The sequence below is a fragment of the Rana temporaria genome, chromosome 1, assembly GCF_905171775.1.
Source record: "Rana temporaria chromosome 1, aRanTem1.1, whole genome shotgun sequence".
Taxonomy (NCBI): Eukaryota; Metazoa; Chordata; class Amphibia; order Anura; family Ranidae; genus Rana; species Rana temporaria.
Window position 1 is genome coordinate 489,827,184 of NC_053489.1, and position 27,571 is coordinate 489,854,754.

Here is a 27,571-nt window from a genome sequence, read left to right on the forward strand (position 1 = left end):
TTTGTATTGCGATTTTATAAAAAATATGTAGAAGAATACGTATCGGCCTAAACTGAGGAAAAATAACTTTTTTTTATATATTTTTGGGGGATATTTATTATAGCAAAATTGTCGCTCTATTTTTGTTTAAAGCGCAAAAAATAAAAACCGCAGAGGTGATCAAATACCACCAAAATAAAGCTCTTGTGGGAAAAAAATATTTTGTTTGGGAACCACGTCGCACGACCGTGCAATTGTCAGTGGCCGGTCATTTGGCAGCCAAATGGTGCGGGGCTGAAGTGGTTAAGAAGATTTGTGATCCCTATTTGTCCTGTTTACAGTTATCTTCGAAAGTGAAAGTAAATCACACATTTTGGATTGATACCAGAGCAGTAATAGAGAAGAAATGTTTCAATCACATTTAGTGACCCTGGTGACACCCCAGGATTTCCTTCAGTTTGGAGGGATTTCTTCCCACTTCCTGTTGTGGTAATCGGATGAAAAGTGGAGGGAAATCTCCCCAATCTGAATCAGATGGGTTGTAACCCTTGTTAATTATATCCTAATTAAAAAAAATCTTGATTTTAGTTCTAAATAAATACTTAACTGTCTTGCTGCCTAAACTTCTCTTGGCTGAAGTAAGAAACTTTTTTTCAAGGACTTTCCGCATTTTACTCTCCCAGGAGTATCTGGTGTTGCCCCACACACACTATGTGGTTTCCTCCATTGACCGCTATGTACAGGATACAGGGTCTGGCAGAAGCAACCATATTGCACAGTGGGGCACAACTGGGCATCTGACACACCAAGACTGGCCATACACCTATAGATTATCTGCAGATTTTCTATGGTCAGATGGAAAAAGTGGAACAGACTTCTCAATCTACTCTGAACTGTGTGGATGAAAGAATCTCCCACTGGCCCAAGCTTCCATATCTTGCTAGTCGGCCTTGCTTGCTCTCACAATATCTGAACATTCTGATTGGGTGGAGGCATTGTCTAGGTTGAGAGCCAGCGGGGCCGACTAGCAAGATGCTGAAGCTTGGCCCAGTGGGAGATTCCTCCATCCACACAGTTTAGCGTACATGGAGAAATCTGTTGCACTTTTTCCATCTAACCATAGAAAATCTGCAGATAATCTACAGGTGTAATGCCAGTCTTAGTGTGTCAGATGCCCAGTTGTTACATAGTTACATAGTTAGTCAGGTTGAAAAAAGTCCATCCAGTTCAACCACAAAAAATAAAAAAACAAAATAAAAAACACAGTAAAATCCTATACACCCAACTCCATACTCACAGTTGATCCAGAGGAAGGCAAAAAACCCCAGCAGAGCATGATCCAATTTGCTACAGCAGGGGAAAAAATTCCTTCCTGATCCCCCGAGAGGCAATCGGATTTACCCTGGATCAACTTTACCTACAAATCTTAGTACTCAGTTATATTCTGTACATTTAGGAAAGAATCCAGGCCTTTCTTAAAGCAATCTACTGAGCTGGCCAGAACCACCTCTGGAGGGAGTCTGTTCCACATTTTCACAGCTCTTACTGTGAAAAAACCTTTCCGTATTTGGAGGTGAAATCTCTTTTCCTCTAGACGTAAAGAGTGCCCCCTTGTCCTCAGTGTTGACCGTAAAGTGAATAACTCAACACCAAGTTCACTGTATGGACCTCTTATATATTTGTACATGTTGATCATATCCCCCCTTATTCTCCTCTTCTCAAGAGTGAATAAATTTAGTTCTTCTAATCTTTCCTCATAGCTGAGCTCCTCCATGCCTCTTATCAGTTTGGTTGCCCTTCTCTGCACTTTCTCCAGTTCTCCGATGTCCTTTTTGAGAACTGGTGCCCAAAACTGAACTGCATATTCCAGATGAGGTCTTACTAATGATTTGCCCCACTGTGCAATATGGTTTCCATCTAACCATAGAAAATCTGCAAGTAATCTATAGGTGTATGGTCAGCTTTAGAATTGTACCATATGCTAAGAATCTTTCAGCAAAATTATGTCTTCAACCTAAAGGAATATTAGCACGGGCACATTAGTATTACTTGTTTGCTTTGCAGGGATATCTTTATTATGTAGTGCTACTACTAGAGGAGCCGCAGAAATCACTTCAGCCCCGCAGCCAGGCACAAGGCAGGCTCATTCTCTCTTTCCCCAAAAATCCAGTCTAGGGGATGATGTTTTTGTTTTTATTTTTGGAGAACTTGGATAGGGATGAGGGTAGTGGTGGGATACTCCAAGAATGAGAACTATGCACACTGAGGACCTAATCTTCCTTTCTGCTTTAATTAGAAGTAGAGTCCCTTCTCTTTAGTGGACAATAATTGCGCAGAGCTCTTCAGGACACCAGTCGGTGCCCCTTTAGCAGACCCACAGCTGACTATACTAGGAACCAGGGGGTAGCTAAAGCACAAGGTATCCAAGATTTTCCCAATATCTGTACTCACAAGGTCCGAGGACAGATGGATGCGTCCTTCCAATCTTCCAAGCGATGCCCTCCACTCCTCCAGTGATGCCAAACAGATCTGTGGTAGACAGCTCCCCTCAGTCAGTTTCTTCTAAGCACCCAAGTCTCTGCAATCTTCCATCAGGTCATCCACCTGAGGCCTCCACATGGCAGTCTGTGCATGAGAGGGCAGCGTGCCCCCCTCAGGCTGAACTCCTCCACTCTGGGACAAGAACCAGAGCTCAGTCTGCTCATTGAATAAATACAGTCTCCCAGCCCACCTTCAGAGCCTGCTTCTCTGGGATAGGCCAGGCCTTAACCAATATTCATGCTGCCATTTGCATAGCTTCTCAGCTACTATCCGGAAACTTCTCAAGTCTCCTGGATACAGAGGAAGGTATAGAACAGACTAGCAGCAGCTAAACACACTGGGGTAGATTCACAAAGGGCGTCCTAACTTTGCGGCGGCATAGCGTATCGTTTTTACACTACGCCGCCGTAAGTTAGCGAGGCAAGTACATGATTCACAAAGTACTTGCCTGCTAAGTTACGGCAGCGTAGCCTAAAGCGGCCGGGCGTAAGGGCGCCTAATTCAAAATAGGCTGAGGGGGCGTGTTTAATGTTAATTTGGTTTGACCTGACGTGATTGACGTTTTTTTTGGAACGGCGCATGCGCCGTCCGCCTACATATCCCAGTGTGCATTGCGGCAACGTACGCCGCACGGGCCTATTGGTTTCGACGTGGACGTAAATGACGTAAATCCCTATTCACGGACGACTTACACAAACGACGTAAAATTTTCGAATTTCGACGTGGGAACGGCGGCCATACTTAACATTGGCTATGCCACCTAGGGGGCATGTTTATCTTTAGGCGGCCTATCTCTTACGGAAATGGCGTATCTGTACTGCGTCGGCCGGCCGGGCGTACATTCGTGAATAGGCGCATCTAGTGATTTACATATTCTACGCCGACCGCAATGGAAGCGCCACCTAGCGGCCAGCCTAAATATTGCACCCTAAGATAGGACGGCGCAAGCTGTCGTATATTAGATAGGTTTAAGTGTATCTCTGTTTGAGAATACACTTAAACTTAGGTCGGCGCAGATTCCAAGTTAGGTCGGCGTATCTACTGATACGCCGGCCTAACTCTTACTGAATCTACCCCACTAAGCGGACCATAACTAGCAGATTATATGGGTACAGTGACCAGAGTTTGCAGCCACACTGCATTTAAAAAACACAATCTAACACCTACCTAGGAGGGTGCTACAATTACATACAGTGGGTAAGGAAAGTATTCAGACCACCTTAAATTTTTCACTATTTGTTATATTGCAGAAATCATTTAAGTTATTTTTTTCCCTCATTAATGTACACGGAGCACCCCATATTGACAGAAAAACACAGAATTGTTGACATTTTTGCAGATTTATTAAAAAAGAAAAACTAAAATATCACATGGTCCTAAGTATTCAGACCCTTTTCTCAGTATTTAGTAGAAGCACCCTTTTGATCTAATACAGCCATGAGTCTTTTTGGAAAGATGCAAGAAGTTTTTCACACCTGGATTTGGGGATCCTCTGCCATTCCTCCTTGCAGATTCTCTGCCATTCCTCCTTGCAGATCCTTTCCAATTCTGTCAGGTTGGGTGGTAAACGTTGGTGGACAGCCATTTTTAGGTCTCTCCAGAGATGCTCAATTTGGTTTAAGTCAGGGCTCTGGCTGGGTTATTCAAGAACAGTCACAGCGTTGTTGTAAAGCCACTCCTTCGTTATTTTAGCTGTGTGCTAAGGGTCATTGTCTTGTTGAAAGGTAAACCTTTGGCCCAGTCTGAGGTCCTGAGCACTCTGGAGAAGGTTTTCACCCAGGATATCCCTGTACTTGGCCGCATTAATCTTTTCCTCGATTGCAACCAGTCCTCCTGTCCCTGCAGCTGAACAACACCCCCACAGCATGATGCTGCCACCACCATGCTTCACTGTTGGGACTGTATTGGACAGGTGATGAGGAGTGCCTGGTTTTCTCCACACATACCGCTTAGAATTAAGGCCAAAAAGTTCTATCTTGGTCTCATGAGACTAAAGAATCTTATTTATCACCATCTTGGAGTCCTTTAGGTGTTTTTTGCAAACTCCATGCGGGCTTTCATGTGGCTTCACTGAGAAGAGGCTTCCGTCGGGCCACTCTGCCATAAAGCCCCGACTGGTGGAGGGCTGCAGTGATGGTTGACTTTCTACAACTTTCTCCCATCTCTCGACTGCATCCCTGGAGCTCAGCCACAGTGATCTTTGGGTTCTTCTTTACCTCTCTCACCAAGGCTCTTCTCCCCGGATAGCTCAGTTTGGCTGGACGGCCAGCTCTAGGAAGGGTTCTGGTCGTCCCAAACGTCTTCCATTTAAGGATTATGGAGGCCACTGTGCTCTTAGGAACCTTAAGTGCAGCATAAATGTTTTTGTAACCTTGGCCAGATCTGTGCCTTGCCACAATTCTGTCTCTGAGCTCTTCAGGCAGTTCCTTTGACCTCACGATTCTCATTTGCTCTGACATGCACTGTGAGCTGTAAGGTCTTATACAGACAGGTGTGTGGCTTTCCTAATCAAGTCCAATCGGTATAATCAAACACAGCTGGACTCAAATGAGAAGGTGTAGAACCATCTCAAGGATGATCAGAAGAAATGGACAGCACCTTAGTTAAATATATGAGTGTCTCTGCAAAGGGTCTGAATACTTAGGACCATGTGATATTTCAGTTTTTCTTTTTTTAACCACTTCCCACCTACCCGATGAGTTTTTACGGCCACAATGTGGCTCTAAAATGCCGGGAGGCCATCTATATACGGCCTCCAGTCACTGGGGGGCGCGCCCGCCATGTCACTCAGGTGCCGATGCGCGTGCCTGGCGGCCGCAATGTCCGCCAGGCACCCGCAATCGGCAGTCACAGATACAGGGACATGGATCTCTGTGTGTAAACACAGAGATCCACGTCCTGTCAGGGAGAGGAGACCGATGGTGTGTCCCTTGTACATAGGGACAAACATCAGTCAGTCCCCTCTCCCCACAGTAAGAATCACCTAGCAGGGCACACATTAACCCCTTCCTCGCCCCCTAGTGTTAACTGTATAAATGTGACTGGCAGGGAAGGGGTTATCAGTGCATATTTATAGCACCGTTCGCTGTATAAATGTGAATGGTCCCAAAAATGTATCAAAAGTGTCCGATGTGTCCGCCGTAAAAACGCAGTCCTGACAAAAATCACAGATCACCACCATTACTAGTAAAAAATAATAATAATAATAAAAAAAAAATTCATACTTCTAGCCCCTATTTTGTAGGCGCTATAACGTTTGCCCAAACCAATCACTATACGCTTATTGCGATTTTTATTTTTTACCAAAAATATGTAGAAGAATACGTATCGGCCTAAACTGAGATTTTTTTTTTTTTTTGGGGGAGGGGGGGGGGTATTTATTATAGCAAAAAGTAAAAAATTGTGCCTTTTCCAAAATGGTCGCTCTATTTTTGTTTATATCGCAAAAAATAAAAATGATCAAATACCACCAAAAGAAAGCTCTATTTGTGGGAAAAAAAGGACGTCAATTTTGTTTGGGAGCCATGTCGCACGACCGCGCAATTGTCATTCGAATCGTGACAGTGCTGAAAGCTGAAATTTCGCCTGGGCAGGAAGGGGTATATGTGCTTAGTAAACAAGTGGTTAATAAATGTGCAAAAATGTCAACAATTCTGTGTTTTTCTGTCAATATGGGGTGCTGCGTGTACAGTACATTAATGAGGAAAATAAATTAACTTAAATGATTTTAGCAAATGGCTGCAATATAACAAAGAGTGAAAATTTTAATTTTAAGGGGGTCTGAATGCTTTATCTAATCTAATGCCGTTTTTCGGGTTGTAAAAAATGATCGTGTGTGGGCTAAAACTACGTAAAAAACCTGCGCATGCTCAGATGCAAGTTGTGAGACGGGTGCGCTCGTTCTGGTAAAACTACCATTTATAATGGAGTAAGCACATTCATCACACTGTAACAGACAGAAAAGCGTGAATCGTCTTTTACTAACAAGGAATCAGCTAAAGCAGCCCAAAGGCGAATAGAACTTCCCCTTTAGGAGTGCCGTCGTACGTGTTGTACGTCACCGCGCTTTGCTAGGTCATTTTTTTTAAACGATGGTGTGTGGGCAACATCGTTTTTAATGATGAAGTTGGAAAAACGTTGTTTTTTATCATGATGAAAATTTTCTTTTTTTTTATGCCGAAAAACGACCGTGTGTACGTGGCATAACAATAGTGATCCAGAATTTGATTTGTTTCTGCAGGTTACTGTAATGTTACCAAAATGTATATCTGATGGCAGTATATGGTTTCTTTTCAGTTGCCTGACTTTCTCTTTTTCCATTTCTGTTTCAGCGAGAAAAGAAAATGCTATCACACAGCTCCCTGCAGAAAGAAAGACAGGCGCAAGCCTCAGCCATTATGAGGGAAATCCAAGGAAATGGTACAAACAACTTACATACATTCATGAATGGCGTATTAGAAATCTACTGAATAAGTTGTCTCTGACTGAGTCCGTACCCTCTCAAAATATCAGGCTTCTCTTGGCAGCCAAGCCCTTTGTAGTTGTCTGTTTGGGGTTTATTTTCAGATGAACAACTGCTGAAATAGAATGAAGCTGAGCAACAGCTGATGGATATTGTAATGGTATTGGCTTTCATCTTTGTGTTTAGTGTTCGCCCCATAAACAGTCTTCATGGTTCAGGACTAGTAGGTGACACAATCCTAATAAACATTTCACAGATTGGAAATCTCGAATCTGTGGACCAAAATCCACTACTGTGTTTAACATTAGCAGTACTAGCACATCCTGCTTCCAAGGGAAACAAGTACGAACGCCAGAACTTTAGTGGAGCAGAGCCAAAGTTGAAGAGGACTATATAATGGGTACACAGCAGTACACTTGGGAACACCAAGACATAGATTAATCACAGAGGTGACTGGATCAAAAAAATAGGGGGCAAAGAGTAAACAAGTAAAGGGCATAAGCAAAATGTTATAATAGTCCTCTCAAGGAAGGAGAGGTGGGTATAGGACTATTTATCAGCTCCAGTAACCTAAAGACCATGGGAAAGCAGATGGAACATACCCTTAATACTTTAAATAAATAAGAAACAACAGACAACTTGTTGGATGATAAAGGCCGCGAGTGTTTATTATTGGTTTCAAAGGTAAATAGTTAAATAAATAAATAATTTAAATATTTACATAAATAAATAACTTTAAAATAAGCCTGAGGCCCCATACACACCATAGAATCTATCCGCAGATAAATCCCATCAAATGGGTTTCTGCGGATAGATCCTATGGTGTGTACACGCCAACGGATATTTATCCGCAGAGAAATCTCCCCTGGGATGGATTTCCAGCAGATGGATATTTGCTGACATGCACAACAAATCCATCTGCTGGAATCCATTCCAACGGATGGATCCGCTCGTCTGTACAGACTTACCGGATCCATCCGTCTAAAGGGATTCCCCGCACGCGTCGTAATGATTTGACGCATGCGTGGAATTCCTTATATGACAGCGTCGCGCCCGTCGCCGCGTCATAATAGCGGCGACGGCGCGACACGTCATCGGCAGAGGATTTCAGCGCGGATTTCAATGCGATGGTGTGTACACGCCATCGCATAGAAATCCTCTGAAATCCTCGAGAGGATTTATCCGCGGATACGGTCCGCTGGACCGTATCTGCGGATAAATCCTCTCGTGTGTATGGGGCCTTACAGCTAACCTAGCCACTACGGCCCAGGCTGCCAATAAAAAATTACCCAGCTTACGTAAAGACCATAGCACCAGCTGATAAACATATTTATTATTATAACACATACTCATGTAACATAAATAAAAGCTAGTCCCCCTTTGATAAACAAAGGTGACCCTACCACATAACAAACACTGCGACAAAGTTATATGTGTGACTAAAGGGGAGGGGTAGTGGGGAAAGAACACCACAGCTCCTAAGTCTTCTGAGGCGAATGAGCCTGAGCTGGACGGAACCCCGTTTAAATAGCCCAGAACCAGGATGGTTCTGGCCAGTTCAAACCGGATTTTCCCGGGCTTTCTACCCCAGCTGCAGAGGTCATCTGTCGGGCAATGAGCCCGCCAAAATTCCCCTGCAGTAAGAGGTCAACTGCAGGGCAAAAGAGCCCGCCAATTCTCCTGAGGGAAAACTGTTCCCTCAGGCCCCGTACACACGACAGAGTTTCTCGGCAGAATTCACCGAGAAACTCGGTCAAAACCCGGATTCTGCCGAGAAACTCTGTCGTCTGTACAGTTTTGGCTCGATGGAGCCGCCGAGGAGCTCGACGAGAAAATAGAGAACATGTTCTCTATTTTCTCGTTGTTCTATGGGAGAAGGCGTCCCGCCGAGCTCCTCGGCGGCTTCATCCCAGAACTCGACGAGGAACTCGACGTGCCAAGCACGTCGAGTTCCTCGGCCGTGTGTACGGGGCCTCAGGGAAATTGGACCCATAAGGGTCCATCGCTTTCCCATGAGGAAAAGGGGGGCAAAGGCTGCCTTCCCCCTTTTCCTATCATTCTCTCTGAGTGAATAGGTGATACTACTAGTACTTGGGTGCCCAATTCAAACTTTTTTTTTTTCGCTTTTCACTGCCAGTTTTCACTGCCAGTTGTAGTGTTTGGGTTCAATCTTTGCAACATTCGCCAAACTGATAGTTCAGGAATTGTAAATGTTAATTTGAACCCCACTGAAGTCAATGGGGAACAATCTCAAAAATCAATTCTCTCTATTTTAAAAGATAACATGCAGGGTATGCTCAAACAATGGGCATAGGGAGCTGGACACTGCCATGGAAGATATGTACCAATGCAAAAAAAGGTATTGTTTAGCAGGGTGCACTTCTTTTAATAAGGCTTAAAGTGGAGGTTCACCCAAAAACTTAATTTTTAACATTAGATTGAGGCTCATTTTGTCAAGGGGAATCGGGTGTTTTTTTTAAATCGAAGCAGTACTTACCGTTTTAGAGAGCGATCTTCTCCGCCGCTTCCGGGTATGGGCTGCGGGACTGGGCGTTCCTATTTGATTGACAGGCTTCCGACGGTCGCATACATCGCGTCACGATTTTCCGAAAGTAGCCGAACGTCGGTGCGCAGGCGCCGTATAGAACCGCACCGACGTTCGGCTTCTTTCGGCTTTTTGTGACGTGATGTATGCGACCGTCGGAAGCCTGTCGGAAGCCTGTCAATCAAATAGGAACGCCCAGTCCCGAAGACCCTACCCGGAAGCGGCGGAGAAGATCTATCTCTAAAACGGTAAGTACTGCTTCAATTTAAAAAAAAACACCCGATTCCCCTTGACAAAATGAGCATCAATCTAATGTTAAAAAAAAAAATTTGTGTGAACTCCCGCTTTAAAGGAAAACATAAAAAATAACACTTCCTTTAAATAAAATACTTGCTATCTACCTTAAAACGTCCTATGGAGTGGCACATCTGTATGATGTACTACAATGAAAATGACATTTATAAAGAAAAAAAATTGCAGCTAAATGACTTTTCCTTGCTGTTTCATTCTGTCTATAAATAAAAAGGCCCCTAGATGAGGGTCTGGTATGAATTATGAAGAGGGTGCCCACACAAAAAAAAAAAACACGTGGAGTCCTCCCAGGGACGGACTGACCATTCGGGCACTCGGGCACTGCCGATCAGGGTTGCCAGCCTCAGTAAAACCAGGGACAGTATGTAAAAATCTGTGTTTTTAAAGAAATCCCAAGATTATAGCTGCCCAGTACCTTTTGAGTGTGTGTATGTGTATTCTGTGTGTGTGTGTGTATACTGTGTGTGTATATTGTGTGTCTTTGTGTGTATACTGTGTATGTATACTGTATGTGTGTGTATACTGTGTGGCCCCATAATCTATTGCCTGGGGCCCCATAATCTCCTATTGCCCGGGGGGCCCCATAATTTGTCAGTCTGCCCCTAGGGTTGAGCGAACCCGAACTGTAAGGTTTCGGGTTTTTGGTACCCGGACCCGAACCCGAACAATTTACGGTAAGTTCGGGTTCGGTAATGTAATGGCGCGCTGCAGGGCAGCCAACCAACATTTGTTTAACTTGTGTGACCTAGAAGCCATCACAGCCATGCCTACTAATGGCATGGCTGTGATTGGCCAGTGCAGCATGTGACCCAGCATGTGACCCAGTCTCTATATAAGCTTGAGGCACATAGCACAGCTCGTCACTCTGCTTTAGATAGGGTAGGGAAAGGCTGCTGCTGCTGCTGCTCTGAGAGAGAGAATTAGATAGGAGTGAGACTGCCCTGCTTCAGAAATCAAATTACTTAGCGATCTACATAGCACAGCAAGTCACTCTGCATTAGATACTTTAGGGAAAGGTCCCTGATTTTGCTTGTAGGGAGAGAAATATATAGGAGTCAGTCCTGCTTCAGAAATCAAATTACACCAGCACTGCATAGGTTACTGTGAGATACACCCTTTAGATACTTTTCTTCTATTGTGCTATTCAAAAAACATCCATTTAGGGAAAAGAAAAATTGCAGTGTTTCCTCCAGTGTTTGCAGTATTTCCTCCATATCTGTACATGTGAGATAAACACTTTAGCTACTGTTCTTCTATTGTTCTATTCAAAAAACACCCATTTAGGGCAAAAAAAAATATTTTTCAGTGTTTCCCCCAGTGTTTGCAGTGTTTCCTCCATATCTGTACGTGTGAGATAAACACTTTAGCTACTGTTCTTCTATTGTTCTATTAAAAAAAACACCCATTTAGGGCAAAAAAATATATTTTGCAGTGTTTCCTCCAGTATTTGCAGTGTTTCCTCCATATTTTTTTTTTTATGTATTTTATGTTATTTTAAGTTATTTCCCTATCCACATTTGTTTGCAGAGTACTTGCCATGCTCTTACCAACATTTTGCTGCCATTTGCAGTTCGGGTCTGCATTGACTTCAATGGGGTTCGTGTTCGGGGTCAAGTTCGGGTCAAGTTCGGGTCCCGAACCCGCACTTTTTCCGAAGTTCGGCCAAACCCGTCGAACCCGAACATCCAGGTGTCCGCTCAACTCTACCCCTGAGGCCTCGTACACACGACAGAGTTTCTCGGCAGAATTCGCCGAGAAACTCGGTCAAAACCCGGATTCTGCCGAGAATCTCTGTCGTGTGTACACTTTTGGCTCGATGGAGCCGCCGAGGAACTCGACGAGAAAATAGAGAACATGTTCTCTATTTTCTCGTTGTCCTCGTTCTTCTATGGGAGAAGCCGGCCCGCCGAGCTCCTCGGCGGCTTCATCCCAAAACTCGACGAGGAACTCGACGTGCCAAGCACGTCGAGTTCCTCTGTCGTGTGTACGGGGCCTCAGTCCTCCCAAATTCCATGCAAAAGATGCTGACGAGTGTACTGTCATTGCTTGTTATGGTTATAGTGCACCATAAAAAACAATGACTGTTATGAAAAACAAATGATCCTTGATGAGGATCGGGCTTTTTAACCACCTCAATACCACACACCTTCATATGACGTTCTGGTATTGAGGGGGGTTTTCTGAATGATGCCTGCAGCTACAGGCATCATTCAGATATCCTTGTTTTCAGCCGGTGATTCTGCGCACCATAACAATGATTATAGAGGCAGTTCTGCCGCTTGATCGTTCTTATATACGACAAGAGGGGACGTCCCCCCTCCAGCCGCCATCCGGTGCTTCTCCGGGCTCTCCCATGCCATCGGGGGCTCGGAGAATGAATGGGCTGGCGCCAGATGACGAGGATAGAGAAGACCAGTGACCATATGGTCACCGGTCATCCCTATGACCGTCGGAGGCTAAGGCGTGATGTTATGACGTCGCACCCAGGTACCCGGAAGTAAACAAAGCCGCAATCGCGGCTGTCGGCATGAGATTGTGAATTTTTTTTTCACGATCTCATGCTTTCAAGCCTGGTGGAGAGATGTGGGGTTCTATTGACCCGCCTCTCTCCATAAAGAGGACCTGTCACAATGATTCCTATTACAAGGGATGTTTACATTCCTTGTAATAGGAATAAAAGTGATAAAAAAAACAACGTAAAAAAGGGTGTAAAAATTTAAAAAAAATACGTAAAAAAAATAAATAATTAAAACGCCCCTGTCCCCGGTAGCTCTTGCTTAGAAGCGAACACACACGTAAGTACTGCCCACATATGTAAACGCTATTCAAACCACACAAGTAAGGTATCGCCGCATGCGTTAGAGCGTGTGCAACAATTCTAGCACTCCCCTCTGTAACTCTAAACTGGTAACCTGTTAAAAAATTTAAAGCGTCGCCTATGGATATTTTTAAGTAACGAAGTTTGACACCATTCCATGAGTGTGCGCAATTTTAAAGCGTGACAAGTTAGGTATCTATTTACTCGGCGTAACATCATCTTTCACAAGTTGCAATGACCGCGACTTTATTCCCTAGGGTGTCTGCTAAAAAAATTTATATAATGTTTGGGGGTTCTGAATAATTTTCTCGCAAAAAAATGATTTTTACGTGAAGGAGAGAAGTGCCAGAATAGGCCCGGTATTGAGGTGGTTAAAGCCCAACTCCAGGCAAAAGAAAAGTTTTCCCATGCAGTGAGGCTGTGCCCACACATCAAGGGTCAACTGATCATTTTTGTCTAGGGGATTGGAGAAAGCTTATACTCAACTGATCCTCCTTTTTACCTGCAAACTTCCCCACAATCTTGTGGTGGACTGTTACTTACATCCTCACATCCAGAGCTGGTCTATTTGGTGTGATGACGTCAGCAATAGTCCAGGGCACAAGACAGCTAGACCGCGAGGGGACAGGAGCCACAGGGGAGGGTCTTGGAGGATTAGGTAAGTGTATCTCTATTCTCCTATCCCCTAGACCAAACTGAGCAGTTGACCCGTGTAGTGGAAGACTTTTTTGGGCTGAATTTCAGTTTTAAGAATGGCCCCACACACAAAAAAATGGTGTAGGGTCACCCCCTAAATTCCATACCAGACCCTGTTTGCAAACAAATGGTGGGGGATTCGCAACCAACTTGTCCAGTGATACAGATTTATTGGCCTATACTAGTAGTTGCCAATCAGTTACTTCTGCTATGGCTTTGCCTGGTGATCCTCTCTGCATCTTACTGCACATTAACTTCTACTAGTTCTCTCTGTGTTTTTTCCTCTAGTTCCCCCACCACCCCAAATTCCTCTATGATGTATAGGCATGAATCCACATGACATTTCCTATGGGTCTGGTCTCCCTTTTAAATTGCAGCTAATGCCCCGTACACACGATTAGGCTTTAGCCCGGCCAAACTGACATCGGAATTCCTAAGGAATTCCATCGGAGTAAAAGAGAACATGTTCTTTATCTAAACTCTGATGGAATTCCTCTGAAAAAAAGTCAGATGGGGCATACACATGGTCGGAATTTCCAATGGAAAAAAGTCCATCTGACTTTTTCCATCGGAAATTCCGATTGTGTGTACGGGGCTTAATTCCACATTTTAGTTCACCATTAGCTCCTATTAGCTTATGACTGATCTCAGATTCCTTGCACTCCCTCTAACTCAACCCGCAATGACTTCTATTTACCTTCTGACTTCAACCTTGCTCTTCTCATCTTATCCCTTGCCACCATCTATTCCTAGCTGTTTTTTTCCCTTGCTAATTTATCCTGTAAACTTAATCTGCTCATTACCCCCTCACCAACCCCAATTAACTATGGGGGTTATTTACTAAAGGAAAATCCACTGTGCACTGCAAGTCTAAGTATGCAGGCATCCGAGGTAAAGCTGACCACATAGACCATCCTCCTCATGACCATACACATCATGCCTTCCACGCTGAGCTCTATGAGCGCTTTAAGCCTCGCTTTCAGATTGCTCTACTGCAGGGTAGTCTACCCAGTCACCATTGCAGACTGACATAGGTGGGAGCCGGGGGTGAGGAGGACGGTCTATGTGGACAGCTTTACCCCAGATACCTGCATACTTAGATGTGCTTCATTTAATTATCAACGGTGTAAATTGCTAAATGTTGTACCTTCATTAAATGTAACCATATTGCTACACTTAGAGGCGCCTCTATTCTCTTTTATACTCTGTAGCTCCTGCTGGATTTTGCTTCTAATCCCCTTGTGGAGGCTTTCATTTGTGAATGGACATTTTATGGTTACACAACCTATAACATTCCTATAATATTTTTATACGGACTATAAACTGAAGGACTTATGAATAAATGGTTGTGGAACGAATCATCTGAGTTTCCATTATTTCTTATGGAGAAATTTGCTTTGATATAAAAGTGCTTTGGATTACAAGCATGTTTCCGGAACAAATTATGCTCGCAATCCAAGGTTTTACTGTATTTCTGACCAGTAGCTTGCTAGTAAGATTTACCCACCTGTGTTTCTATCCTGCACCCTCACCTGCAGCCAAAATGATCTTTTTCTTAAAACGAAGTTCCACGCAAAAATTGAACTTCCACTTTAAGGGAAGGTGGCCCCCTAGCATGCCACATTTGGCATGTAATTTTTTTGGTGGGGGAGCGGAAACCCCCTTTTTTTAGAGGCATCCAGCTCCCACTTCCTCCTGGGGCACCGCGGCGCCGGAAGGAAGTCTACCTCTCCCCCCTCCCTCTCGGCAATCATCTGGGACACGGCTCAGTAGATTGCTTTAAGAAAGGCCTGGATTCTTTCCTAAATGTACAGAATATAACTGAGTACTAAGATTTGTAGGTAAAGTTGATCCAGGGTAAATCCGATTGCCTCTCGGGGGATCAGGAAGGAATTTTTTCCCCTGCTGTAGCAAATTGGATCATGCTCTGCTGGGGTTTTTTGCCTTCCTCTGGATCAACTGTGGGTATGGAGTTTGGTGTATAGGATTTTACTGTGTTTTTTATTTTGTTTTTTTATTTTTTGTGGTTGAACTGGATGGACTTGTGTCTTTTTTCAACCTGACTAACTATGTAACTATGTCACGGGTCCCAGATGCCCAGCCAGTCACAGTGCGCAGCGCGGCTCGCCCATGAACAGTCCCTTCCCGGCTGTGAAGCCACAGCCGGGTGCCCACAGTTCCAATGCCGGCGCCGTGGAGAGGAGGGGGAGAGGAGCGGGGGCTTCGTTCTCCCGCATCGCAGGACCCTGGGACAGGTAAGTGTCTAATTATAAAAAGTTAGCAGCTGCAGTATATGTAGCTGCTCATTTATTTTTAGTCAGAACTCCGCTTTAACTCAGTTCAGGTTGAACCATGTAACCAGTCAATGCTAGTCATCTAACGGAATGAATGTACTGAATTTGCCTTTGATTTGAAGCCTGCTTTAAAAATGTATTTGATTTATTGTTATAGATGAGCTGTAAGATGATGTGTTTGATCCGCTTTGCATTTCTTTGAAGTCAACAAGTTGTTTTGAAATCTTTCAAGAAAAAGCAATCATATACAAACTGTGCATCCAAACACATACATTTAAGCAGTACCTAAATAAATGTAAACAAAAGAGTATGTCAGCAAAACACAACTGTATGTCAGTGTTATTTTGAAGCCAAATTTCTATTTCGTTTTAGTAATAGACTTTTAACTAAAATACCATTTTAGTTATAGTCGTATTTTAGTCATCTGAATTGTTTTAGTTTTAGCAGACTAAAATAGTCTTAATTTAGTGAAAATATTTTTGTCGACAAAATTATACACCTGCACAGATGTCTTTATATTTTACCACTGCGTTCTATGCCTTCAATACTGACTTTGCTGCTTTACTTACTAAAACTTCCTTGATCCCTACATTATGCCATGCTAAATAACCATAAAAATGTGTAGATGCTTTCTGTGATGTAAATGAAGACGCTAGCAAGTTTTAGATTAGTGTAACAAATACCGTATATACTCGAGTATAAACCGAGTTTTTCAGCACATTTCTTTGTGCTGAAAATGCCCCCCTCGGCTTATACTTGAGTCACCTTTTTGCACCTGATCTCCCGGACTTTGGGGACCCGGCACACATGTAGCCCCAGTGCCGATCCTGACCTACCTGGGGCCCTAAGCAAAATGACATGGCACATGAGAAGCAGGGGGCGCTGACGACAGTGACATGTCACATTAAAGAAAGTTGAGAAGCGGGGGGAGGGGGTGTTCTGCTGTCGGAAATTACATCTTACATTAAATTGAGAAGCAGGGGATGCTGACTTCTTACCTCTTCTCCCATGCAGCCAGCGAGTTGAGAAGCGGGGTGTTAGGGGGTGAAAATGACTTCTCACCAGGCGGGGCCTCTAGTAATTTAGGGGGCCCTTCGCAGCCCCTCTACACTTGTAGAGGAAGAGCCCCACTCTTCCTCTACAAGTGTGTAAAGTTTGTCGTCCGGTTTTTCAAAGCCGGGCACCCCTTCCATAGACTGCCATGTTAAACGTCAGTCTAGTCATGGACACAGTGAGGCATGGGCACAGTGAGGCATGCACATGGACACAGTGAGGCATCCACATGGACACAGTGAGGCATGCACATGGACACACTGAGGCAAAGTGAGGCATGCAGATGGACACCCTAGGCTTATACTCAAGTCAATACGTTTTCCCAGTTTGTTGTGGTAAAATTAGGTGCCTCGGCATATATTCGAGTATATACGGTAATGTAATTCTTCTGCCATGTATAAAAAAATATTAGTCAGTCCTACCCTTGTATCAGGCTGAAGCACTGCGTGTAAAAAGGGTGGACATTCCTTAGACCTTGAGTACATAATTCACATTTCTTGTTACTCCCTGGAGTAATTAAAATATTGCAAAATTCAAAGTGGTATATCTTGATCTAGTTGTCAGAATGTGTTATGGTAGCCTAAAAATAGATGCCATAATGATGTAATGACTTATTATGTTATGAAAAAGGATACAAAGCTGAACATATTTTGGCAAAGTTATATAGGAGTTGATACAATTGATCTCTGTTGTGTATTTAAAGTGTTTGTGACCTTAAAAAATTTAAGTTACCGGCATTCCCTCTCCTGTATCTAGCAAAAACACATTTTATAAGTGTTTTTTTTTTTTTAAACAAAGCCTCTAAATACATTTTTTTCAGAAAATTCAGGCCGGTCACTTGACTCCCAACCGCTCTCCTACTTCGATCCAGGCTATAGTGGGAGTGACCGAGACCTCCCTCTGACGTCAGCTGGGGGTCACTTGACCACTGTGCTGGCCGCTCAGCCTCTCCCACTGTAGCCGTGGATCAGAGTAGGAGAGCAGGGAGTCACATGACCGACCTGTAGATCTATGAAAAGAGTATTTAGAGGCTTTGTTTAAAAAAAACACTTATACATGTAGCGCTCATCCCCAAAGGAGCCGCTGGATAGAATAGGGATGGCGTGTTACCATTGTGAGCGTCTAGGGGTATGATGATGAGATGATGATGAGAGCAATAATGGAATGTCCAAGCAGCAGGTGTCTTTTCTTGTGCTTTATTTCACCCAACACGGCAAAACAGTGAACTTGAGGTAGATAGGAAAAGATGCGTGAAAAGAAGAATTGTAGATTCAGGCTTGAACAATACAGAAGCAGTCCTGCTTCCAACGGCACTTTTACTTCGTCGCCACTCCAGCCGGAGTGGGTATAGTGTATCTGGACAGGCCTCTCACGCCGACCTGGCAGCCAGAGTATCACTCGGAAAGTTCGAGAAGAAAATAAGTCTCTGTCACAGACTCAGTGGAAATGAAGGGTCAGAACGGGACCTCTGCCTCAGGCCCCTTCTCCAGAATGAAGATCGTGAGGTAAATCCTCCTTAGTAAATTTAGTGCCTGAATCTCCCTCAGGTAGCTCTCAAATGATCACCGACTGACAGGTTGCCAACTGACAAACTCTCAATGTCCGGTCACCTTGATCCCCGGTGTATTGTCGAGGCCCTGTTGGATTGCCTGCCTCCGGGCTCTCCTCAGACTGACTCCCCACCGAACAGCACAACTCGCTTGGGACCAAGAACAACGCGTAGCACGTGCACCCCGGCCTGGTAGGCCATATCGCCGGGGCCCGTGATGTGCGCACACCCTGAAGGTGGGTGCCGCACCCGGAACAAGAACATCCCCCGCAAAAGGCGTCTGCCTCAGAAATACCCTCCCCCAGCATGCCCCGCGAGGAAAAAACCCCTCTGATTGGCCGCTGGAGAGAGGCACTTCCGCCTGGACCCCTCTGGCGCCATCTGTCTCCCTGAGGTGGAATGGCACCTCTGGAACACAGAATGAAACCACAGCGCAGCCCAGCCAGAACAGAGGCCCAATTTACATAAATTAACCGGATGAGAGCCAAATAACTCTCTCATTCCCCTCTAAATTTAAGATAGCACCTGGACTGAAAGTACACAGGCGCTACATACAGTTTGTTATTGCTAGGTACAAGAGAGGGGCTGGCAGTGACATTTTTCAAAGTTTAAGTACTAATAGCAGCAGGAGGGCTCACAAAGCTGACAGGCAGAGAGGGAGGGGTGAGGGGGAGAGAGGAGAGCAGTGGGATGATGGAGGCACGTAAACTGACCACAGTGTCAGGGCTCAGCAGCAATGATAAACCGTGGTCAGTTTACAGGGGGGAGGGCAGAACCAGGCAGTATCAGCCAGGTTATTTTACAGCTTAAAGAGGGGCGGGTTAGACAGTACAAGCACTGTGCTGTTTAACCTGCTATGAGGGAACAGGATCTCTCTTTTTTTTTTAGGGTAACAAACACTTAAGGATCACATACATCAAACCTTTAAAGCGGTTCTCCGCCCACATATATATTTTTTATTTATTTTTTCGGCATCCCCTTTGCTTACATAAATATACAGTGAGCCCTGGTTCACACTGGGTACGATTTGGAACGATTTGAGATGCGATTTGACATGTCAAATCGCATCTCAAATCGGCGGCAATTGTCGGCAATGGCACTGTCCTAATCAGTGCGACGCCACATCTGCGATTTCAAAAAGTAGTTCCTGTACTACTTTTTGCGATTTCGGGCCGCGATTTACATTAAATTGCGGCCGAAATCGAGGCAAAATCGCGGCAAAATCGCACCCGCGAAATCGCGGTAAAATCGCGCATTTTACCGCGATTTTGAATTCGCAGCAGTGTGAACCTAGGCTAATTCATGTTTATAACTAAATCGCAGTTCGAGTAAATCTTTTTTTTTTTATTTACTTACCTGGGTTTTCATCTTCCTGAGCACTTCCATCTTGATTGTGGGCATGTGAAGCCCCCTAGGATTCTGTTCCGGGATAAGGTGGTGCTAGCTACCCAGCATGCACCTCCCAATCTCACGTATGCGCATTATACACAGGGTGTAGCGCAGGCAGTGTGTCTAGTTGCCATCACAAAGGAAGGGCCCGCCCCCTTGTTATTGCAAAGAAGATAATGAATCAATCTCCAGAAAAACCCAGAAGCTTTAGCCTAGCATGCAGATAAAGCTGCGGTGATGCCCACTGACTCCTGGGAACCATGACACACATCTCCCAGGCGTATAGGCAAGGTAATGATGCATATAAAGATCAAATTATGGGTGGAACTCTCATTTAAAGTGGAAGTAAACCCTTCTATTGTTTTCAGCCAAGAAAGCTTGGTCTCTGTTTAATCGTCAAAAATGCCTTGATGCTGCACATGTGATCAGTTATGACACCAGCCATTGGACGGTTTGACAGTTTGGTTGGAGAGCAGTGTTAATTTTGGCAGCAAATTTCGATTTAGTTTTAGTCTTAGGACTAAAATGACATTTAAGTTTTAGTCCCATTTTAGTCTTCTGCAATTGTTTTAGTTTTAGTTGTATTTAGTCGACTAAATCTCCAGTAGATTTTAGTCAACTAAAACAAATTTTAGTTGTCTAAAATCGAACGGGTGTAATTAAATTAGTTAACATTCCTCTGTTATTTCCAAACTCATATACTGCTGGAGTGAAACATCTAATATGTTAGTATTTATGGTATTGAAGTATGAGCATGCACTACAAATCAGTGTTAATTTTGAAGTCAAATTTCTATTAGTCTTTTGACTAAAATGCCATTTTAGTTTTAGTCGTATTTTAGTCATCTCAGTTGTTTTAGTTGTATTTTAGTCGACTAAAATAGTATTAATTTAATCGACTAAAATGTTTAAGTCGTTTTAGTCTACTAAATTAACACTGGTTGAGAGCACATATAATATTAGTAGTATTTTCTAGAATAATACATTTTTATTGGTTGAGACACGGTACTTCCAAAGAACCCTGAAGCTCAAAAACAATGCTGAGATGTCTGCAAATCTACAGATGCATCTCATGCCCCAATAGGGTGACCACGTGTCCCGGAATGCCCGGGACAGTCCTGCATTTTGCAGGTCTGTCCCAGGTCCCGGGCAACTTAATTCCAGGACAATACAGTGTCCCAGAATGAAGTTGACACAGCCACCCCCTCCCCTCTATCTGTTGCCCCCAAAAAAAGGCCACCACATCGCTGCTTTACTCACTGACAGCCCTTGTGCTGTCCAGGAATGTCTGGAGAGGCACAATCCCCGCCCCCTGCTTGTGATTGGAGAAATCATAAATCCCGCCTCTTGCGTCTAACCACAGCAGGGCGGTGTAAAGCCATCGTTGGAACAAGGTAAAACGGGTCTCGGCCAGTCAGGATAAGTGCTGTCAGTGAGTAAGGTGGTGGTGCGGCTGCCTTTTTTGGGGGCGTGATCAGTGCTTCTGGGGGCGTGCATTCCGCCGCCCCAGCTGTGCTGTGATTCATTACAGCACAAGCTGATATTTGGGAAGGGGGTCCCTGAATGGCCGTTTGAAAATGTGGTCACCCTATGCCCCAAGCGGTTTGCAGTCGCTGCATCTCCTGTACCCAAGGCACTTTAATCCTACCATCCCCTTTATCTAAACATTAGCACAATTTGGTCCTTCTAACTCTAAAAGATTACTGTTGCGTAAATAATCATAAGTACGCATTAAACTTGTTAAAAATATCAGTCATGCACAAAACAATTCTCCAAACATCTCTGCCTCAGTATTGTTCATTGTCAATTGTACCCTTTTTCATTTACAGCATATTCTACAGGCCAGCCTCATCCTATATAATAGTATCAGTGATTCATCATTGCTTATACACTTAGCACATCATCTTGTTTCTGTGGAGTAGATACGCTCCATGGCAACCTGATTCTCTAAAAGCAGCTGGCTTCATTTCTTTGCGTTGTATCAAAGTTTATTCAGTTGAATTGCATTTATTGGGTAATAGGACAATATTTTACCTCAGTGCTCACCTCGATGACCTTGAGTTGGTGAATATGTACATGTAACATTGCTGTCACCAATGGAAAACACGTGACCGAATTCTTTTCCAAGAAAGTTGCCTTGAATTAACCTTTGCTAGTCCTTCCAATAGCGAGGGAAACTAGCATGATATACTAAAACAAAGGTATGCGTTCATGATATGTATTCAATGCTGGCAGTATAATAACAGTAATATATGTATAATAATAATTTAAGTATTATCAATTCACACTTCTGGTGAAGATGATCAAGAAAAACTGCTTAGCTAACTGTGAGAACCAAGGGGTAGATTCAGGTACCGCTGCGCACTTCTTACGGAGGCGCAGCGTACCGTTTTTACCCTGCGCCTACGCAAATTATCTACGCTACGCTTCATTAATGAAGCAGTAGCTACGTAATTTGCGCGGGCGCTCCTTAAAACTGCCCGGCGTAAGGGCACGTAATTTAAATGATCCCGTAGGGGGCGTGGATCATTTAAATTAGGCGCGTTCCCGCGCCGAACGTAGTGCGCATGCTCCGTCCGGAAACTTTCCCGACGTGCATTGCGGCAAATGACGTCGCAAGGACGTAATTTGCTTCAAAGTGAACGTAAATGGCGTCCAGCACCATTCACGATTCACTTACGCAAACGACGTTAAATTTTAAATTCGGACGCGGGAACGACGGGTATACGTAGGGCTCGCGTAGGGTTGTGAATCGGCGTTAGTATGCAATTTGCATATTATACGCTATACGCTGACCACTACGGGAACGCCCCCTAGCGGCCATCGTAAGAATGCAGCCTACGATACGACCGCATCAGGAGCCTTATGCCAGTCATATCTTAGACTGCAGTCGGCCTAACGAGGTTCCTGAATCAGGAGCATTCGAAACGCCGGCGCAAGTAAGCAATTGCGCTGCGTAACTATGGTTACGCAGACGCAATTGCTACCTGAATCCACCCCAAAGCTTACTGCTGTCTGCTACCCTAGGCTAAAGATCACAAGCTTTAGGCCTGAGGCGTATAAAAATATGCTGCAGAACTTGGCAGAAATATGCCTCTCGTTTTGCATTTATATGTGCCTTTAAGAGCGTATGTATGTGTGTTTATTCACATTCACTTACTGCGTTCAGAGGTGTATGAGCGTAAACTCATTCTACTGGCTAGAATATTCATTTTTAGAATAAACGTATGCGCATATGCCCACGTTTAATGCCAGTTTAGACATGTTTGCACCCGTATGGGGCAGATCCACAAAAGGATTACGCCGGCGTATCTATTGATACACTGGCGTAATTTAAAATTTCCCGCGTCGTATCTTTGTTTTGTATCCACAAAACAAGATACGATGGCATCTGGCATCGATCCGACAGGCGTACGTCTTAGTACGCCGTCGGATCTTAGATGCAATTTTTCGGCGGCCGCTAGGTGGCGTTTCCGTCGAAATCCGCATCGAGTATGCAAATTAGCTATTTACGGCGATCCACAAACGTACGCCCGGCCGGCGCATTTTTTTACGTCGTTTTCGTTCGGCTTTTTCCGGGGTATAGTTAAAGCTGCTATATGGTGGCGTACTCAATGTTAAGTATGGCCGTCGTTCCCGCGTACAATTTTGAATTTTCTACGTCGTTTGCGTAAGTCGTTCGCAAATAGGGATTTGCATAGAATGACGTCACCGTCGTAAGCATTGGCTGGTTCCGGTTTAATTTGGAGCATGCGCACTGGGATACCCCCCAGGGACGGTGCATGCGCAGTTAGAAAAAAAACGTTGTTTACGTCGGGTCACAACGTATTAACATAAAACACGCCCCCATTACATCCATTTGAATTCCGCGCCCTTACGCCGCCAGAGATACACTACGCCGCCGTAACTTACGGCGCAAATTCTTTGTGGATTACAAAAAAAATAAGTTGCGGCGGGGAAGTGTATCTTAGATACTCTGCACCCGGCGGAGAGATGCGCCCAGGTACGTGGATCTACCCAGTATGGGTATAAATTACGCAGGAAAAATTCTCTCTAAACGCAGGTTTGGGGCATTTTTTTCTTGCCCCTGAAAGCTTCCACTGACGTCCTTTTTTTCCCACAAATAGAGCTTTCTTTTGGTGGTATTTGATCACCTCTGCAGTTTTTATTTTTTGCGCTATAAACAAAAAAAGAGCGACAATTTTGAAAAAAATCTAATATTTTTTACTTAATAAATATCCCCAAAAAATATATAAAAAAACTAATTTCTTTCTCAGTTTATGCCGATATGTATTCTTCTACATATTTTTGGTAAAAAAAATCGCAATAAGCGTATATTTATTTGTTTGGGCAAAAGTTATTAGATTAATAGATTTATGGCATTTTTTTTATATATTTTTTTATTAGTAATGGCGGCGATCTGTGGCATTATGGCAGACGCATCAGACACTTTTGACACTATTTTGGGAAGATTGTCATTTATACAGCGATCAGTGCTGTAAAAATGCACTGGTTACTGTGTAAATGACACTGGCGGGCAAGGGGTTAAACACTAGGGGGCGATCAAGGGGTTAAGTGTGTCCTAGGGAGTAATTCTAACTGTGGGGGGGATGGGCTGCCACTGACATTAGAGCGATCACTGCTCCCGATGGCAGGGAGCAGTGCGGTAAATTCATAGGGATGTTACCTGTACGCCCATTTGCCTGTCTGTGCCATTCTGCTTTCGTATATGTGTGTGCGGCGGTCGGCAAGTGGTTAAAATGCCAGGACAGTACAAATACCCCCAAATTACCTCTTTTTAGAAAGTTGAAAGTGTGAGGTATTTAGTAAGAGGCATGGCAAGTTTTCTTAAGTTTTTCTTTCACAATTTTTCTATTTTTTTACATAGTTACAAGGTCCATCATATGACTGGTGATGTTAAAAAAAAGTTTAATCATTTTTTATTCAATTTTGTTTTTATGTTTTACTTTTTTTAATTTTTGTATTTTTTACAATTTTTTTTAATACATTCTTTCGTCAGAGTAATTCACTGACACCATAGTGACACTGTACTACTCTGGGGGGGGATTTTTTTTTGCGTTTTGAACTGTCGTGAATGGGTTTCATTCATAACAGCTGTGATTACTAGTGACTATTAATAGCATCACAATAGTAAGCAAAACTGCTATGAATGAAACCCATTCATAACATTTGTGGTGACATTGAAATCATGTGATTGCATAGCGATCATGTGACATCCCGGCGGCTCAAAGCAGCCGGTTTAAGCGATCTGCTTTGTCCGGTGGACCTAGTGGTCCTGAAAGTGGTGGGTACCTGCAGTAAAACTACTGTGGGCGGGTTGAGAGTGGTTAAAAAGTACTGTAGGTATGGAAGTTGCCCCACAACGGTCTCTCACCACAATGAAGTCTGTAATTAGGCCCTTTCGTCCAACTTGCTAGGTCTCTCCGACAGAGGTGCCCTCCTTGCAGATATGGCAGCCTAATCTCTAGTTACCTCTTAGATCCTACATGAGCCTGCCCCAAACCCCTGGCTTCTGCTTCCCTTTCCTCCCCTCTCTATCTCTCTAGGGAATACCTCCCCCACAAGTATTTTCTCCTCCCAGCAGTACTCAGGCAAGGGGGGTGTGCAGCGCTGTATCTTGGCCTAGGCCAGGCCAACAAGGTCCAAGCCTAGGGTGGCACTTTGCAGCAGGTCACCCAGGCCAATACTAGTGTGGCACTGGCAGCAGGCAGTAGTGTATTTAGGTTTTGTGCTGCCCTAGGCCTGACTAAACTCGTGCAACCCCTAATTTAAATATGACCCACCCATTTCTGTCAAGGCCACACCCCTTTCTGTTTAAGACCCACCCTGAAATTTTCAAGTGGGGACACTAGTTCTTAGGGTATGTAGGGGGGGGGGGGCAATGGATTCACTTAAATTGCATAGATTTCCTCTCACTTCCTGTTTGGCTCTCTGCAATGGGACAGGGATGGTAAAAAATAAACCCCTTACTCTATCCAAAATTTAAAAAAAAGTGCCTATACTTTTACTTTTAAGCACAAATTTTCGAGAATTTTATGGAGAGGACTAAGAAGATATAACCATGCCAATGGTGCAGCAGAAAAATTAGAAGCAGCTTGCATTACACTAACAGTGTAGCACAAGACGGCGGGGACTTTTTCCATGCTGCCCCCCCCTGCAAAGTGCTGCCCTAGGCCTGGGCCTTGTTGTCCTAGGCCAGGATACAGCATTGGCAGCAGGTCTTAACAGCCCAATGCTCTCCCTACCCTTCTTAATGGCATCTTTGTGTAGAAGTTCTGTTATACAATGTAACTTCCTCCCAGGGCTCTCTGTGTCAATATTGTGGAGAACAGAGGAGGGGAGCACCCAGGTATGGCAGCAGAGGGTTGTTGTTTTTTTTGCATTCTCACTGACAACTCTGAAGAGGGCATTTATGTGGTTTCCTTCCTGCTTGATAACTTTGAAGAGATATATAAAGTGATTACATGATTATTTCCTTGTGAGTCATACTTTGAGCGCTAATGAATCTTACCTGTTGTCCTGGAATTGATAGGATTAGATCTTGAGAGCTCCGGTGTTGGTGTAATGAAAATACCGGGCTTTTGTAGTCTTCCAGGTGAGGAGTAAAGCTGGAACGTATACTTTTTTTGCTTGTGGCTTTTGCAACCGGCTGATTTGTCCTTTTTGAATGAATGAATGAATGAAAAACTTATATAGCGCGGCACATGCGAACTGAATCGCCTCTGGGCGCTTTTTCTTTATAGGAACATCTTTATGCCAGTTAATCCTGTTTTATTTAGCGTATTGTATGTAGCGCTCACCCCCGAAGGAGCCGCTGATAATGAATGGGATGGCAGATTTACCTCATGGCTCTCTCCGAATGTCTAGGGATACAGCAGCAGCAAAGGAATGTCCACGAAAAAAGTTCTTTTTATGTGCTTTTTATTACCCAGCCGGGTAAAAACAGTGAACAGGTAAAAAAGGGATAGAGATGGGTAGGAGAACAGCAGATTCAGGCGTAGTATCTGGAACAGTCCTGTTCCCATGCGTAACACTCTTACACCACTCCTGCTTGAGTGGGTCTAGCGTGCCCGGATAGGCCTCTCTCACTGACCTAGCAGCCGGAACACCGCTCAAATCTCTTTAGAACAAGGTCTCTGCCACAGACCCTCTTAAATGAGTGTTCAGGGAGGAACCTCTGCAACAGGCCCTATTGAATGAATGTATAGAGAGGGACCTCTGCCACAGGCCCTCTCCAATTGCAGATACGGAGACAATCCTCCTAGGTGAAGCTACGCCTGGATCCTCTTCTTTTTAACGTCGCCCAGGTACCGACTGAAAGAGGAGTCAATCCTTCAGTGTCCGGTCACCTCGATCCCCGGTGGTTCGTCAGAATCCTATTGGATCACCAGCCTCTCATTGGTGCTCCTCAGATGGACTCTCCACCGAACAGATAAACTCGCTTGGGATCCTCAAAGTGGGAACCCAGTCGACCAACTTAGGCCCGAAACCAGGAACACTGCATACCCGCACACTACGGCTAGGTAGGCCATAATGCCAGAGCCCGGTGATGTGGCCACCCTGAAGGTGGGTGCCACACGAAAAAAAAAAACCTCAAAATGGCGTCTGTCTCATAAGTACCCTCTCCCAGCATGCCCAGCGAGGCCCAAAACCTCCTGATTGGCCGCTGGGAGAGAACACTCAAACCTCAACTCCACTGCTGCCACCTACCGCACCGGGGTGGGAAGACACCCCAGCATGACAGAATGAGCCCACAGCACAGCCAAGCTGAAACAGAGACCCTCCCTAGAATTGGAATTGAAATCAGAGTCACTTACACTCTGATTATACTCTAAATTTTGATAACACCGGTTACCTTGGAAGTAACCCGGCGCTACATGCAATTAACCACTTAACCCCCGGACCATATTGCT

General features: G+C 44.3%; 1 protein-coding gene across 1 annotated transcript in view; it reads left to right on the top strand.

Moving 5' to 3' along the window:
• MYOZ2 (myozenin 2) overlaps positions 1-27,571 on the top strand; it is a 142,169-nt gene that overhangs the window by 52,373 nt on the left and 62,225 nt on the right. The window contains exon 3 of the mRNA XM_040347172.1: positions 6,852-6,939. Coding sequence (XP_040203106.1) covers positions 6,852-6,939 — 88 coding nt within the window. The remainder of the gene's footprint in view (positions 1-6,851; positions 6,940-27,571) is intronic.